Here is a 17,867-nt window from a genome sequence, read left to right on the forward strand (position 1 = left end):
TGGTCTAGGCTCTGGTCTAGGCTCTGGTCTGGGGTCTGGTCTGGGGTCTGGTCTGGGCTCTGGTCTGGGGTCTGGTCTGGGGTCTGACCTGGGCTCTGGTCTGGGCTCTGGTCTGGGCTCTGACCTGGGCTCTGACCTGGGCTCTGGTCTGGGGTCTGACCTGGGCTCTGACCTGGGGTCTGGTCTGACCTGGGGTCTGGTCTGGGCTCTGGTCTAGGCTCTGGTCTAGGCTCTGGTCTGGGCTCTGACCTGGGCTCTGGTCTGGGGTCTGGTCTGGGATCTGACCTGGGCTCTGACCTGGGGTCTGGTCTGACCTGGGGTCTGGTCTGGGGTCTGGTCTGGGCTCTGGTCTAGGCTCTGGTCTGGGCTCTGGTCTGGGCTCTGACCTGGCCTGAGGGCATCCTCTTCTGTCTCCTTTCCTTCGTCTGCTACGATCTGCGACTACTTGACTTCAATCAAATGTATTTATAAAGCCCTTCATACATCAGCTGATGTCACAGAAACCCCCCCGCCTAAAAACCCCAAACAGCAAGCAATGCAGGTGTAGAAGCACTTCAATGTTGTAGCTCAACACAATATCAACACTATCTTATAGTATCTCTCCCTGTCACTGTGTTGCTTTCTTCTCTTTCCCTCGTCTACTTTCCCATCCTCCTCTTCTTTTTGCTAACTATGTTCTCTCTCTCTCTCTCTCTCTCTCGGTCTCTCGCTCTCTTTCAGGTGTTCTCCAAGGATGAGCTGAGGAAGTTCCTTCAGAAGATGAGGGAGTCGTCTCTTCTCTTATTGGATAAGGGTCTAGACCCGCTGGGGTACGAGATCCAACCATAAATACGCCACCCGGACATTTTTTATTTTTTTTGCCAAGTTTAAGTAATGGAGTGAATGATTTTCTGCATTTTGTATACAATAAAAGTGACGTGTCTGAAATATTGTTTGTCTTTGGGCCATGCACAGACAGGATGCATATACAGTATCTGAATCTAGAAGAGTATAAGGAAGGTTTGAGACACCACCTTGTCTAGGTCGAGAAGAGATGGTTTAGGTTATCGCCTTCGCAACGCAACAAAGTGTCCATGTGTAGGCGCTGTAGGCCACTGTGACGTGGATATAGTTCTCTTCTCAGAACACGGAAGTAAAGGTCGCATTATGACGTCACTGCTCCCGTTAAGTTTTGCAACCAGGCTCTTTTTTTCTTGTATGATCCACATGCGATGGTATGAAAGTTGTACAACGCTAACTGTACATGCAGGACTGAAATACTCTAGAATGTAATGCCACTGTATAGGCCCTGTACATTTTTACGAAAGGGGATGTATGCCCGATCAGTCGCTAGTGTCGAAGCCTGGAGAGACCCCCGCAACTTTTCCTGATGTGTGGCAGAGGGTAGACATTTTTTTGGTTTACATTAGCTACCTAGCTTCATACTATACAGTACTACTGAAACCTGTATGTAGATTTTACAGGACAGTTCAAGACGACCATGGCTAACCGACTGTCAGACCTTTTCTCGAACAGCCGCCTCGTCATTGGATTATTGGCCAATTTGCTATCATCGATATGCATCGTTTTCATCAACAAATGGATCTATGTTCACTATGGCTTTCCAAACATGACTCTAACTCTGATTCATTTCGTTGTGACATGGCTTGGACTATGGGTATGCCAGAAGATGGACATATTTGCGCCAAAGAGTCTCCAACCCACCAAAATTATCTGGCTCGCTCTAAGTTTCTGTGGCTTCGTGGCTTTCACCAATCTGTCTTTACAAAACAACACCATCGGTACCTACCAGCTGGCCAAAGCGATGACAACTCCTGTGATCATTGTCATACAGACAATGTACTACAAGAAGACATTCTCCACCAAGATCAAGTTGACTTTGGTAGGTAGGGGGGGGGGGGGGTTGCAATGTACAAATGCTGTCTGCTACAAAGTATCTAGAATTCCATGCAGAATGGCAGATTGGCATTTATTGAGAATTCACTTTTTGTTATATAAAATACTTTTCTAATTGTACAAACATAACGGAAGTTGAATTATACACAACCAAGCACACAAGTTTTAAGAAAAATAAACGTTTTACAAACAGAGGTCTTATATACCTTAAATTATGCATATCATGTATGTTTCAAATGTAGTAGTGAGTTTCAGGGCATGTTTTTAAAAAAAACTCATCTTAATGATTGCAAAATAAAAAAGATAAAGCTCTCTTTCAATAAATAAATAAGAAGGTATAGTAGCCTTCAAAAATCGGCATTTGTGTATAAAGAATTTCAATAATACAATACAGTTATTGACCAGGAAATTGAATTCATTATCATCTTGGAATAAACCAAATGTGACATTGTATGTGAAATTGGCAATATTAATATTATATAACTAGCATGCTAGCAGATATCCATAGACTTATAGTCATTACACCTACTAGCATGCTAGCAGATATCCATAGACTTCTAGTCATTACACCTACTAGCATGCTAGCAGATATCCATAGACTTCTAGTCATTACACCTACTAGCATGCTAGCAGATATCCATAGACTTCTAGTCATTACACCTACTAGCATGCTAGCAGATATCCATAGACTTCTAGTCATTACACCTACTAGCATGCTAGCAGATATCCATAGACTTCTCGTCATTACACCTACTAGCATGCTAGCAGATATCCATAGACTTCTAGTCATTACACCTACTAGCATGCTAGCAGATATCCATAGACTTCTAGTCATTACACCTACTAGCATGCTAGCAGATATCCATAGACTTATAGTCATTACACATGCTAGCAGATATCCATAGACTTCTAGTCATTACACCTACTAGCATGCTAGCAGATATCCATAGACTTCTAGTCATTACACCTACTAGCATGCTAGCAGATATCCATAGACTTATAGTCATTACACATGCTAGCAGATATCCATAGACTTCTAGTCATTACACCTACTAGCATGCTAGCAGATATCCATAGACTTCTAGTCATTACACCTACTAGCATGCTAGCAGATATCCATAGACTTCTAGTCATTACACCTACTAGCATGCTAGCAGATATCCATAGACTTCTAGTCATTACACCTACTAGCATGCTAGCAGATATCCATAGACTTCTAGTCATTACACCTTCTAGCATGCTAGCAGATATCCATAGACTTCTAGTCATTATGTTAGCAACTTCCTTCAAACTGCACGCATTAGACATAAATATGGTGTCCACTAGTTCATCTGACTCTGGGGAAGTAGATAAAGGGCATCATTGACTAAATCCTGAAGTACCCCTTTAAACCAGGGCTCCCGAGTGGCACAGCGGTCTTAAGGTACTGCATCTCAGTGCAAGAGGCATCACTACAGTCCCTGGTTCGAATCCAGAATCCTGTGTGTCTGTATCACATCCGGCCTTGATTGAGAGTCCCATAGGGTGGCGCACAATTGGCCCAGCTTCGTCCAGGTTTGGCCGGGGTAGGCCGTCATTGTAAATAAGAATTTGTTCTTAACTGACTTGCCTGGTTAAATAAAGGTTAAATAAAGGTTAAATAAATACAAATACAATTAGATCAATGGAGACACAAAATATATTTACCTGCTGTGTTCCTGTGTGTCTGTCTACTAGGTACCCATAATGTTAGGTGATGTGTGTTCCTGTGTGTCTGTCTACTAGGTACCCATAATGTTAGGTGATGTGTGTTCCTGTGTGTCTGTCTACTAGGTGCCCATAATGTTAGGTGATGTGTGTCTGTCTACTAGGTACCCATAATGTTAGGTGATGTGTGTTCCTGTGTGTCTGTCTACTAGGTACCCATAATGTTAGGTGATGTGTGTTCCTGTGTGTCTGTCTACTAGGTACCCATAATGTTAGGTGATGTGTGTTCCTGTGTGTCTGTCTACTAGGTGCCCATAATGTTAGGTGATGTGTGTTCCTGTGTGTCTGTCTACTAGGTACCCATAACGTTAGGTGATGTGTGTCTGTCTACTAGGTACCCATAATGTTAGGTGATGTGTGTTCCTGTGTGTCTGTCTACTAGGTATCCATAATGTTAGGTGATGTGTGTTCCTGTGTGTCTGTCTACTAGGTACCCATAATGTTAGGTGATGTGTGTTCCTGTGTGTCTGTCTACTAGGTACCCATAACATTAGGTGATGTGTGTTCCTGTGTGTCTGTCTACTAGGTATCCATAACATTAGGTGATGTGTGTCTGTCTACTAGGTACCCATAATGTTAGGTGATGTGTGTCTGTCTACTAGGTACCCATAACGTTAGGTGATGTGTGTCTGTCTACTAGGTACCCATAATGTTAGGTGATGTGTGTCTGTCTACTAGGTACCCATAACGTTAGGTGATGTGTGTTCCTGTGTGTCTGTCTACTAGGTACCCATAATGTTAGGTGATGTGTGTTCCTGTGTGTCTGTCTACTAGGTACCCATAATGTTAGGTGATGTGTGTTCCTGTGTGTCTGTCTACTAGGTGCCCATAACGTTAGGTGATGTGTGTCTGTCTACTAGGTACCCATAACGTTAGGTGATGTGTGTCTGTCTACTAGGTACCCATAATGTTAGGTGATGTGTGTTCCTGTGTGTCTGTCTACTAGGTATCCATAATGTTAGGTGATGTGTGTTCCTGTGTGTCTGTCTACTAGGTATCCATAACGTTAGGTGATGTGTGTTCCTGTGTGTCTGTCTACTAGGTACCCATAACATTAGGTGATGTGTGTTCCTGTGTGTCTGTCTACTAGGTACCCATAACATTAGGTGATGTGTGTCTGTCTACTAGGTACCCATAATGTTAGGTGATGTGTGTTCCTGTGTGTCTGTCTACTAGGTACCCATAATGTTAGGTGATGTGTGTCTGTCTACTAGGTACCCATAACGTTAGGTGATGTGTGTTCCTGTGTGTCTGTCTACTAGGTATCCATAACATTAGGTGATGTGTGTTCCTGTGTGTCTGTCTACTAGGTATCCATAACATTAGGTGATGTGTGTTCCTGTGTGTCTGTCTACTAGGTACCCATAACATTAGGTGATGTGTGTTCCTGTGTGTCTGTCTACTAGGTACCCATAACGTTAGGTGATGTGTGTCTGTCTACTAGGTACCCATAACGTTAGGTGATGTGTGTTCCTGTGTGTCTGTCTACTAGGTACCCATAATGTTAGGTGATGTGTGTTCCTGTGTGTCTGTCTACTAGGTACCCATAATGTTAGGTGATGTGTGTTCCTGTGTGTCTGTCTACTAGGTGCCCATAATGTTAGGTGATGTGTGTTCCTGTGTGTCTGTCTACTAGGTATCCATAACATTAGGTGATGTGTGTCTGTCTACTAGGTACCCATAATGTTAGGTGATGTGTGTTCCTGTGTGTCTGTCTACTAGGTATCCATAACATTAGGTGATGTGTGTTCCTGTGTGTCTGTCTACTAGGTACCCATAATGTTAGGTGATGTGTGTCTGTCTACTAGGTATCCATAACGTTAGGTGATGTGTGTCTGTCTACTAGGTACCCATAATGTTAGGTGATGTGTGTCTGTCTACTAGGTACCCATAATGTTAGGTGATGTGTGTCTGTCTACTAGGTACCCATAATGTTAGGTGATGTGTGTTCCTGTGTGTCTGTCTACTAGGTACCCATAATGTTAGGTGATGTGTGTCTGTCTACTAGGTATCCATAACGTTAGGTGATGTGTGTCTGTCTACTAGGTACCCATAATGTTAGGTGATGTGTGTCTGTCTACTAGGTACCCATAATGTTAGGTGATGTGTGTCTGTCTACTAGGTACCCATAATGTTAGGTGATGTGTGTCTGTCTACTAGGTATCCATAACATTAGGTGATGTGTGTTCCTGTGTGTCTGTCTACTAGGTACCCATAACGTTAGGTGATGTGTGTCTGTCTACTAGGTATCCATAACATTAGGTGATGTGTGTTCCTGTGTGTCTGTCTACTAGGTACCCATAACATTAGGTGATGTGTGTCTGTCTACTAGGTACCCATAATGTTAGGTGATGTGTGTTCCTGTGTGTCTGTCTACTAGGTACCCATAACATTAGGTGATGTGTGTCTGTCTACTAGGTACCCATAACATTAGGTGATGTGTGTCTGTCTACTAGGTACCCATAATGTTAGGTGATGTGTGTCTGTCTACTAGGTACCCATAATGTTAGGTGATGTGTGTCTGTCTACTAGGTACCCATAATGTTAGGTGATGTGTGTTCCTGTGTGTCTGTCTACTAGGTACCCATAATGTTAGGTGATGTGTGTCCCTGTGTGTCTGTCTACTAGGTACCCATAATGTTAGGTGATGTGTGTCTGTCTACTAGGTACCCATAACGTTAGGTGATGTGTGTCTGTCTACTAGGTACCCATAACGTTAGGTGATGTGTGTTCCTGTGTGTCTGTCTACTAGGTATCCATAATGTTAGGTGATGTGTGTTCCTGTGTGTCTGTCTACTAGGTATCCATAACGTTAGGTGATGTGTGTTCCTGTGTGTCTGTCTACTAGGTACCCATAACATTAGGTGATGTGTGTTCCTGTGTGTCTGTCTACTAGGTACCCATAACATTAGGTGATGTGTGTCTGTCTACTAGGTACCCATAATGTTAGGTGATGTGTGTTCCTGTGTGTCTGTCTACTAGGTACCCATAATGTTAGGTGATGTGTGTCTGTCTACTAGGTACCCATAACGTTAGGTGATGTGTGTTCCTGTGTGTCTGTCTACTAGGTATCCATAACATTAGGTGATGTGTGTTCCTGTGTGTCTGTCTACTAGGTATCCATAACATTAGGTGATGTGTGTTCCTGTGTGTCTGTCTACTAGGTACCCATAACATTAGGTGATGTGTGTTCCTGTGTGTCTGTCTACTAGGTACCCATAACGTTAGGTGATGTGTGTCTGTCTACTAGGTACCCATAACGTTAGGTGATGTGTGTTCCTGTGTGTCTGTCTACTAGGTACCCATAATGTTAGGTGATGTGTGTTCCTGTGTGTCTGTCTACTAGGTACCCATAATGTTAGGTGATGTGTGTTCCTGTGTGTCTGTCTACTAGGTGCCCATAATGTTAGGTGATGTGTGTTCCTGTGTGTCTGTCTACTAGGTATCCATAACATTAGGTGATGTGTGTCTGTCTACTAGGTACCCATAATGTTAGGTGATGTGTGTTCCTGTGTGTCTGTCTACTAGGTATCCATAACATTAGGTGATGTGTGTTCCTGTGTGTCTGTCTACTAGGTACCCATAATGTTAGGTGATGTGTGTCTGTCTACTAGGTATCCATAATGTTAGGTGATGTGTGTTCCTGTGTGTCTGTCTACTAGGTATCCATAACATTAGGTGATGTGTGTTCCTGTGTGTCTGTCTACTAGGTATCCATAACATTAGGTGATGTGTGTTCCTGTGTGTCTGTCTACTAGGTACCCATAATGTTAGGTGATGTGTGTCTGTCTACTAGGTATCCATAATGTTAGGTGATGTGTGTCTGTCTACTAGGTATCCATAACGTTAGGTGATGTGTGTCTGTCTACTAGGTACCCATAATGTTAGGTGATGTGTGTCTGTCTACTAGGTATCCATAACATTAGGTGATGTGTGTTCCTGTGTGTCTGTCTACTAGGTATCCATAACGTTAGGTGATGTGTGTCTGTCTACTAGGTACCCATAACGTTAGGTGATGTGTGTCTGTCTACTAGGTACCCATAACGTTAGGTGATGTGTGTCTGTCTACTAGGTACCCATAACATTAGGTGATGTGTGTCTGTCTACTAGGTATCCATAACATTAGGTGATGTGTGTTCCTGTGTGTCTGTCTACTAGGTACCCATAACGTTAGGTGATGTGTGTCTGTCTACTAGGTATCCATAACATTAGGTGATGTGTGTTCCTGTGTGTCTGTCTACTAGGTACCCATAATGTTAGGTGATGTGTGTCTGTCTACTAGGTATCCATAACATTAGGTGATGTGTGTTCCTGTGTGTCTGTCTACTAGGTATCCATAACGTTAGGTGATGTGTGTCTGTCTACTAGGTACCCATAACGTTAGGTGATGTGTGTCTGTCTACTAGGTACCCATAACGTTAGGTGATGTGTGTCTGTCTACTAGGTACCCATAACATTAGGTGATGTGTGTCTGTCTACTAGGTATCCATAACATTAGGTGATGTGTGTTCCTGTGTGTCTGTCTACTAGGTACCCATAACGTTAGGTGATGTGTGTCTGTCTACTAGGTATCCATAACATTAGGTGATGTGTGTTCCTGTGTGTCTGTCTACTAGGTACCCATAACATTAGGTGATGTGTGTCTGTCTACTAGGTACCCATAATGTTAGGTGATGTGTGTTCCTGTGTGTCTGTCTACTAGGTACCCATAACATTAGGTGATGTGTGTCTGTCTACTAGGTACCCATAATGTTAGGTGATGTGTGTTCCTGTGTGTCTGTCTACTAGGTACCCATAATGTTAGGTGATGTGTGTTCCTGTGTGTCTATCTACTAGGTACCCATAACATTAGGTGATGTGTGTCTGTCTACTAGGTACCCATAACATTAGGTGATGTGTGTCTGTCTACTAGGTACCCATAATGTTAGGTGATGTGTGTCTGTCTACTAGGTACCCATAATGTTAGGTGATGTGTGTCTGTCTACTAGGTACCCATAATGTTAGGTGATGTGTGTTCCTGTGTGTCTGTCTACTAGGTATCCATAACGTTAGGTGATGTGTGTCTGTCTACTAGGTACCCATAATGTTAGGTGATGTGTGTCTGTCTACTAGGTATCCATAACATTAGGTGATGTGTGTTCCTGTGTGTCTGTCTACTAGGTATCCATAACGTTAGGTGATGTGTGTCTGTCTACTAGGTACCCATAACGTTAGGTGATGTGTGTCTGTCTACTAGGTACCCATAACGTTAGGTGATGTGTGTCTGTCTACTAGGTACCCATAACATTAGGTGATGTGTGTCTGTCTACTAGGTATCCATAACATTAGGTGATGTGTGTTCCTGTGTGTCTGTCTACTAGGTACCCATAACATTAGGTGATGTGTGTCTGTCTACTAGGTATCCATAACATTAGGTGATGTGTGTTCCTGTGTGTCTGTCTACTAGGTACCCATAACGTTAGGTGATGTGTGTCTGTCTACTAGGTATCCATAACATTAGGTGATGTGTGTTCCTGTGTGTCTGTCTACTAGGTACCCATAACATTAGGTGATGTGTGTCTGTCTACTAGGTACCCATAATGTTAGGTGATGTGTGTTCCTGTGTGTCTGTCTACTAGGTACCCATAACATTAGGTGATGTGTGTCTGTCTACTAGGTACCCATAATGTTAGGTGATGTGTGTTCCTGTGTGTCTGTCTACTAGGTACCCATAATGTTAGGTGATGTGTGTTCCTGTGTGTCTGTCTACTAGGTACCCATAACATTAGGTGATGTGTGTCTGTCTACTAGGTACCCATAACATTAGGTGATGTGTGTCTGTCTACTAGGTACCCATAATGTTAGGTGATGTGTGTCTGTCTACTAGGTACCCATAATGTTAGGTGATGTGTGTCTGTCTACTAGGTACCCATAATGTTAGGTGATGTGTGTTCCTGTGTGTCTGTCTACTAGGTACCCATAATGTTAGGTGATGTGTGTCCCTGTGTGTCTGTCTACTAGGTACCCATAATGTTAGGTGATGTGTGTCTGTCTACTAGGTACCCATAATGTTAGGTGATGCGTGTTCCTGTGTGTCTGTCTACTAGGTACCCATAACGTGAGGTGATGTGTGTCTGTCTACTAGGTACCCATAATGTTAGTTGATGTGTGTTCCTGTGTGTCTGTCTACTAGGTATCCATAACGTTAGGTGATGTGTGTCTGTCTACTAGGTACCCATAATGTTAGGTGATGTGTGTCTGTCTACTAGGTACCCATAACGTTAGGTGATGTGTGTCTGTCTACTAGGTACCCATAACGTTAGGGGATGTGTGTCTGTCTACTAGGTACCCATAACGTTAGGTGTGATCCTCAACTCCTACTATGATGTGAGATTCAACCTCCTGGGGATGGTCTTTGCCACACTAGGAGTGTTCGTCACCTCCCTCTATCAGGTGGTAAGTAGTGATGCTTTGAAGTGCACTTGGACCTAGTGAACACTACAGTCTATGGGTGAACCGGCTGTCTTCCAAATGGCACCCTATTCCCTCTGAGTCCTGGTCAAAAGTAGTGCACTTGAAAGGGAATAGGGTGCTAGTTGGGATGCGGGCAGACTAGAACACGTTAGTGGACTTTCTTGTCTTATTCATACCTTCTATTATCAAGGTGTATTGTACTATTATCTCAGGCCTCATAATTGATTGATGATACATCTCTCTCCCTCTCTCTCTCTCCTCCCTCTCTCCTCCCACCTCCCTCCCCCCCCCCCCCCCCCCACACCCCGCCCCCCCTCCCTCCCCCCACTTCCCTCTATCTCAGTGGGTAGGTGTGAAACAGCATGAGCTCCAGGTTAACTCCATGCAGCTACTCTACTACCAGGCCCCCATGTCCTCTGCCTTCCTCCTCTCCCTCGTGCCCTTCTTCGAACCTCTCTCTGGGGAGGGGGGCATCTTCGGACCCTGGTCCTTCCCAGCACTGGTAAGAGACAGAGAGGGGGGAGGGAAAAAGAGACCACCAATCAGTTAGCTAATGGATAATACACCTAATCAGATCTCAGCGTTGACTCTGTCACTGAGAGTTATTCTACAGTTTCCTCTCTCTCTCTCTGAGACACACAGGGAAACATACTGTTGGAAGAACTCAGCATTGTGAGTCTGTTCAGAACCCGATGAATGCCATGGCCTTGGTTTGGTTCAGGGATGGTGAAGCTGTAATCCCACTACCTGGCCTCATACTGCATGACTGGGGTTAAAGACTTTAAGACCAGGCCTAAGCAGACGGGCCAAAGAAACAAGTAAGGTGTAAGGTGAGGTTAGAAGAGGGGGGGGGGGGGGACTTTGGGGGAATTCCTGGCATAGCCTAAATAATATTCAAATAGTCTTATTTTGTTCATGTAAATTATTTTGAGAGAGAGAGAGGTGTTTGATACTTTCAGTTTGTCTTCAGAATGAGAGAGAGACTACATCCTGTGATGGATTTACTCAGATGAGATGAGTCACTGAAGACACACGAGCACTAGTCCTCTACGAACATGTCAAAGCATGTTCAGCTGTGTGTGGCCTGTCGTCTGCCCAGCAACCAAACCTGCCACTCGGTCAACGGAGCTCACTTCAACACTGTTGTTCTGAACCCTAAGGTCGACAAGCCTCCACTTCCACCCCCTGGAGATAGACTAGTTATAGCAAACAGTGGTCAAATACTGATGTTGCTAATGCTGCTAACATGCTACTGTGCTGCTGTTAGCTTCAGAGCATGGGGATGCTAACATGCTACTGTGCTGCTGTTACCTTCAGGCCATGGTGATGCTAACATGCTACTGTGCTGTTGTTACCTTCAGGCCATGGTGATGCTAACATGCTACTATGCTGCTGTTAGCTTCAGAGCATGGGGATGCTAACATGCTACTGTGCTGCTGTTACCTTCAGGCCATGGTGATGCTAACATGCTACTGTGCTGTTGTTACCTTCAGGCCATGGTGATGCTAACATGCTACTGTGCTGCTGTTACCTTCAGACCATGGGGATGCTAACATGTTGTATCTCTACCTTCAGACCATGGTGATGCTAACATGTTGTATCTCTACCTTCAGACCATAGTGATGCTAACATGTTGTATCTCTACCTTCAGGCCATGGTGATGCTAACATGTTGTATCTCTCCTTCAGGCCATGGTGATGCTAACATGTTGTATCTCTACCTTCAGACCATGGTGATGCTAACATGTTGTATCTCTACCTTCAGACCATAGTGATGCTAACATGTTGTATCTCTACCTTCAGGCCATGGTGATGCTAACATGTTGTATCTCTCCTTCAGGCCATGGTGATGCTAACATGTTGTATCTCTACCTTCAGACCATGGTGATGCTAACATGTTGTATCTCTCCCTTCAGGCCATGGGGATGCTAACATGTTGTATCTCTCCCTTCAGACCAGGGTGATGCTAACATGTTGTATCTCTACCTTCAGACCATGGTGATGCTAACATGCTAACATGTTGTATCTCTACCTTCAGACCATGGTGATGCTAACATGTTGTATCTCTCCCTTCAGGCCATGGGGATGCTAACATGTTGTATCTCTCCCTTCAGACCAGGGTGATGCTAACATGTTGTATCTCTACCTTCAGACCATGGTGATGCTAACATGCTAACATGTTGTATCTCTACCTTCAGGCCATGGTGATGCTATCTGGCCTCATAGCCTTCCTAGTCAACCTGTCAATCTACTGGATCATAGGGAACACCTCTGCTGTCACGTATCCTTTTGTTCTGGCTGGAGGTCAAGGGTCAACCAATAGGACTGTCTCAAAATGTCAATTAATCTGTCCGTTGATTCCTCACATCCTCTCTCCTTCTCAAAACTCATTGGAGAATAAGGTCCGAGTGGGGGGACCTTTGACCTTCTCCTCCAATATTGTTGATAAGGAGGCGGAGATATGAGAAATCACCATGACAACTAGTATAACTCCGGGGTCAATATTACAAAGGTGTGTATGTGATACATTTCAAATTCACTGTGTGCTCCTTTTTTTATTTGACCTTAACGGTGAACTCCTACAGCTACAACATGTTTGGCCACTTCAAGTTCTGCATCACCCTGTTGGGGGGCTATGTTCTCTTCCAGGACCCCCTGTCTCTAAACCAGGGCCTGGGCATCCTCTGTACCCTCACTGGCATCCTCTCCTACACCCACTTCAAGCTGGCAGAGCAGGAGGAGGGCAAAAGCAAGCTGGTCCAAAGGCCATGATAGGCCCACCGGGGTGCCAATCCATAGAGGCTGCTACTCTCATTGGTTGCTCGACAACTCACTGGTTCCCTAGGACTGTTTGAGGGAAGGGCCAGGTTGGAATCATAGAACTAGAGGTTGGAATCATAGAACTAGAGGTTGGAATCATAGAACTAGAGGTTGGAATCATAGAACTAGAATTCTATAGTTGGAATGTGATTGTTGAGTGAAAGGGGAACTGGCCAAACAGTGAGATAAAGGGAGATAGTTCTGGCAGGGAACACTAATGATGAGGATGATAATACACTGTTAAAGAAGTGGAATGTATACTGTATTGGAAGATGTGGGAGCTCAGCAAGCCTAGTATTAACATTGTTTTTGCATTACTCAAGATGCTGTCTCATATTCCAGTATTTTTGCCGGTACGATTAAAGAGAGGACAACTTGCTCTTAACAATGTCCAAATGCTGAAGATACTTTTGCATTATTGAATGATTCTTATTTTTTTTTCATACTGTGATCTTCAATAAATTGTATTTTATTGATCGTTTTTTGTCTCATTTAGGAAGCTTGGGGAAGTTACCTGAACCTGCCACAGAACATTGAAAGGCCCATTGACAGCTGTATGAATGGAGGTTAGGTAGGGCTACAACTCATTGTGGTCATAGAGAAAAGAAAGGACTCTGGAGGGAGGTGGGGGGGGGAGAGAGGGAGGGAGGTGGGGGGGGAGAGAGGGAGGGAGGTGGGGGGAGGGAGGTGGGGGGAGGGAGAGAGGGAGGGAGGTGGGGGGGGGAGAGAGGGAGGGAGGTGGGGGGAGGGAGAGAGGGAGGTGGAGGGGAGGGAGGGAGGGAGGTGGGGGGGGGAGAGGGAGGGAGGCGGGGGGGAGAGAGGTGGGGGGGAGAGAGGGAGGGAGGTGGGTGGGGGAGAGAGGGAGGGAGGTGGGGGGGGGAGAGAGGGAGGGAGGTGGGGGGAGGGAGAGAGGGAGGTGGAGGGGAGGGAGGGAGGGAGGTGGGGGGGGGAGAGGGAGGGAGGCGGGGGGGAGAGAGGTGGGGGGGAGAGAGGGAGGGAGGTGGGTGGGGGGAGAGAGGGAGGGAGGTGGGGGGGAGGGAGAGAGAGAGGTGGGGGGGAGAGGGAGGTGGGGGAGAGAGGGAGGGAGGTGGGGGGAGTGGGGGGGAGGGAGGTGGGGGGGAGAGAGGGAGGGAGGTGGGGGGGGAGAGAGGGAGGGAGGGAGGTGGGGAGAGTGCTGCTCACAACCTATTTATGTCAAAGGTTGCTGAAGTGAATAATGCACATCTCGATACTTTCTAATTACAGATTGTTTCATGGAAAAAGGACTAAATCACATTCTTTGTTGAACATTCTGATTGCTGCTGGGACAATCCTGAGAAATGAGTACAGTACATACAGATGTTTATTTATTTCACCTTTATTTAACCAGCTAGGCTAGTTGAGAACAAGTTCTCATTTACAACTGCGACCTGGCCAAGATAAAGCATAGCAATTCGACCCAATACAACAACACAGAGTTACACATGGGGTTGCCCTTTACAAGTTAGTCAACATGATATCATACAGGGCTTGAATAAGAGTTGGGTCGTTATTCATTAGTGCACACTGTAGCAAAACGTTTTGCAACAGATAATCCAAAACTAAGCATTTCTTACTGGACAAGTTCAGTTATTCCTTCCCTGTTTCAGTCTGTTTTTTTATGTTTGGCGTCTAGTGAATTACGAACCTGCGATGGGAGTTGCTGTGGACGAGACGAATCTAGGTGGGGTACTGTGCTACAAGGTACAGGCAGTTCTCTGGTCTCAGAGAGTGGCCTCAGTGTTCTGCTGTCTGCTCAGCCTCTCTAGGTTCACAGGCCTGCCATTGTGGCTCAGTGTAGTAGTGTGTACACACCCAACCGCCAGAGGCCAACAAAAAACACATGAGCCAAAATAACAAGCACATATCTGTGGTGGCACAGAACTTCAGTCCCAAATGCCACCCTACTCCCTATATAGTGCACTACCTTTGACAAGAGCCCCGTGGGGAAGTAGTACCCTAATAGAAAGGGAATAGGATACACTTTGAGACACGGCTTCCCCGTTCAGTGTAAACTGGAACTGAATGGTTACGTGGCTATTTATAACTCTTCAACGTTAGCCTATCCTGCTCATTTGCAAAGTCGATGAAGCCGGTGAGAGACGTGAGGCTGATGAGACGGCGTCATGTAACATTTAGTATTATGGAATTATTTCCAGTCGTCAGAGACACATCAACTAAATCTAATCCCAATGTCCATTACTTTACAAAATTCTATAATCATAATCCCATTCGTTGAAGCAAGTGGATAACTTGACTTTAAATCGTAAAACTTTAATGTCTTTAATGTCTATTTTTAAGACATTCAGGCTAAATCCAAATGTGTGTTTAAAAATGGCCTTTGTCGTTCCATTTGTACTAATTAGAAGTTTATAAGGCTTCATAACACTTATCGGAGGTTATAAGGCTTCATAACATGCCCTGACATGTTGAGGCTCTGAAAGAACATGTCGTTCTACAAATAACATCTGACTCAATTCTTTTAGCCCTTCTAGGAAGGAGAGGGGGAGCAGACTGGAAAAGATGCCAACGATACCAGAGAAGATGCCAACGATACCAGAGAAGATGCCAACGATACCAGAGAAGATCAAAAACCTTCTGCTGCTTCAAGGACAAATACAAGTTTTTAGATGGATTTTGATGTACAGGGTACTACTATCAACAAAACAAAACCATTTCAAATGAATCTTCCACTTTTCATTTTGTCCATTCCATTAAACACATTTGTTAATGATTTCACTAATCCAAATCAAGGAGCAATTTCTGACCGGTACACCTTTTCCTTTTTAGAAGTTGTGGTTTGACTTTCGTTAAACCAAGGAAAGTCGTGACGTTTCTCTCGGTCTCAATGACCATTAGTTCCATGTATCTTCTGTTGTTGATTCACTGATATCAGTTTATTCTCTGTTCTAACCAAAGGACTAGCATCATAAGGACTAGCATCATGGACTAGCATCATAAGGACTAGCATCATAAGGACTAGCATCATAAGGACTAGCATCATGGACTAGCATCATGGACTAGCATCATAAGCACTAGCATCATAAGGACTAGCATCATGGACTAGCATCATAAGGACTAGCATCATGGACTAGCATCATAAGGACTAGCATCATAAGGACTAGCATCATGGACTAGCATCATGGACTAGCATCATAAGCACTAGCATCATGGACTAGCATCATAAGGACTAGCATCATAAGGACTAGCATCATAAGCACTAGCATCATAAGGACTAGCATCATAAGGACTAGCATCATAAGCACTAGCATCATAAGGACTAGCATCATAAGGACTAGCATCATAAGCACTAGCATCATAAGGACTAGCATCATGGACTAGCCATAAGCACTAGCATCATAAGGACTAGCATCATGGACTAGCATCATAAGGACAAGCATCATGGACCAGCATCATAAGGACTAGCATCATGGACTATCCATAAGCACTAGCATCATAAGCACTAGCATCATGGACTAGCATCATAAGGACTAGCATCATAAGGACTAGCATCATGGACTAGCCATAAGCACTAGCATCATAAGGACTAGCATCATGGACTAGCATCATAAGGACTAGCATCATGGACTAGCATCATAAGGACTAGCATCATAAGCACTAGCATCATAAGGACTAGCATCATGGACTAGCATCATAATGACAGGCATCATGGACTAGCATCATAATGACAGGCATCATGGACTAGCATCATGGACTAGCATCATAAGGACTAGCATCATAAGGACTAGCATCATGGACTAGCATCATGGACTAGCATCATAAGCACTAGCATCATGGACTAGCATCATAAGGACTAGCATCATAAGGACTAGCATCATAAGCACTAGCATCATAAGGACTAGCATCATAAGGACTAGCATCATAAGCACTAGCATCATAAGGACTAGCATCATAAGGACTAGCATCATAAGCACTAGCATCATAAGGACTAGCATCATGGACTAGCCATAAGCACTAGCATCATAAGGACTAGCATCATGGACTAGCATCATAAGGACAAGCATCATGGACTATCCATAAGCACTAGCATCATAAGCACTAGCATCATGGACTAGCATCATAAGGACTAGCATCATAAGGACTAGCATCATGGACTAGCATCATGGACTAGCATCATAAGCACTAGCATCATAAGGACTAGCATCATGGACTAGCATCATAAGGACTAGCATCATGGACTAGCATCATAAGGACTAGCATCATAAGGACTAGCATCATGGACTAGCATCATGGACTAGCATCATAAGCACTAGCATCATGGACTAGCATCATAAGGACTAGCATCATAAGGACTAGCATCATAAGCACTAGCATCATAAGGACTAGCATCATAAGGACTAGCATCATAAGCACTAGCATCATAAGGACTAGCATCATAAGGACTAGCATCATAAGCACTAGCATCATAAGGACTAGCATCATGGACTAGCCATAAGCACTAGCATCATAAGGACTAGCATCATGGACTAGCATCATAAGGACAAGCATCATGGACCAGCATCATAAGGACTAGCATCATGGACTATCCATAAGCACTAGCATCATAAGCACTAGCATCATAAGGACTAGCATCATAAGGACTAGCATCATAAGGACTAGCCATAAGCACTAGCATCATAAGGACTAGCATCATGGACTAGCATCATAAGGACTAGCATCATGGACTAGCATCATAAGGACTAGCATCATAAGCACTAGCATCATAAGGACTAGCATCATGGACTAGCATCATAATGACAGGCATCATGGACTAGCATCATAATGACAGGCATCATGGACTAGCATCATAAGGACTAGCATCATAAGGACTAGCATCATGGACTAGCATCATAAGGACTAGCATCATAAGCACTAGCATCATAAGGACTAGCATCATGGACTAGCCATAAGCACTAGCATCATAAGGACTAGCAT

At 44.3% G+C, this 17,867-nt stretch overlaps 2 protein-coding genes across 2 annotated transcripts in view; both read left to right on the forward strand.

The window, feature by feature from the left end:
- LOC109885851 (nuclear pore complex protein Nup107-like) overlaps window positions 1–13,265 on the forward strand; it is a 35,954-nt gene extending 22,689 nt beyond the window's left edge. Inside the window, exons 26-30 of the mRNA XM_031815666.1 lie at window positions 721–1,882; window positions 9,967–10,077; window positions 10,439–10,597; window positions 10,738–12,375; window positions 12,680–13,265. Of these exons, the coding sequence (XP_031671526.1) occupies window positions 721–828 (108 nt within the window). The 3' untranslated portion in view covers window positions 829–1,882; window positions 9,967–10,077; window positions 10,439–10,597; window positions 10,738–12,375; window positions 12,680–13,265. The remainder of the gene's footprint in view (window positions 1–720; window positions 1,883–9,966; window positions 10,078–10,438; window positions 10,598–10,737; window positions 12,376–12,679) is intronic.
- Window positions 1,114–13,321, forward strand: LOC116360642 (solute carrier family 35 member E3). The gene is made up of 5 exons (XM_031815667.1): window positions 1,114–1,882; window positions 9,967–10,077; window positions 10,439–10,597; window positions 12,293–12,375; window positions 12,680–13,321. The coding sequence occupies exons 1-5, from the start codon at window positions 1,481–1,483 to the stop codon at window positions 12,864–12,866; spliced, it is 942 nt and encodes a 313-aa protein (XP_031671527.1). The 5' UTR covers window positions 1,114–1,480; the 3' UTR covers window positions 12,867–13,321.
- The last annotated feature ends 4,546 nt before the right edge of the window (window positions 13,322–17,867 follow it).

This window comes from Oncorhynchus kisutch, unplaced genomic scaffold (genome assembly GCF_002021735.2).
Source record: "Oncorhynchus kisutch isolate 150728-3 unplaced genomic scaffold, Okis_V2 Okis09a-Okis19a_hom, whole genome shotgun sequence".
In the NCBI taxonomy this organism is placed as follows: domain Eukaryota; kingdom Metazoa; phylum Chordata; class Actinopteri; order Salmoniformes; family Salmonidae; genus Oncorhynchus; species Oncorhynchus kisutch.

Bases quoted from the DNA above. Each gene is read 5' to 3' on its own strand.
- LOC116360642 (XM_031815667.1), top strand. From the start codon at position 1,481: ATGGCTAACCGACTGTCAGACCTTTTCTCGAACAGCCGCCTCGTCATT. The intron at 1,883-9,966 runs GTAGGTAGGGGG...TCTGTCTACTAG, and splicing joins CCAAGATCAAGTTGACTTTG to GTACCCATAACGTTAGGTGT. The intron at 10,078-10,438 runs GTAAGTAGTGAT...CCTCTATCTCAG, and splicing joins TCACCTCCCTCTATCAGGTG to TGGGTAGGTGTGAAACAGCA.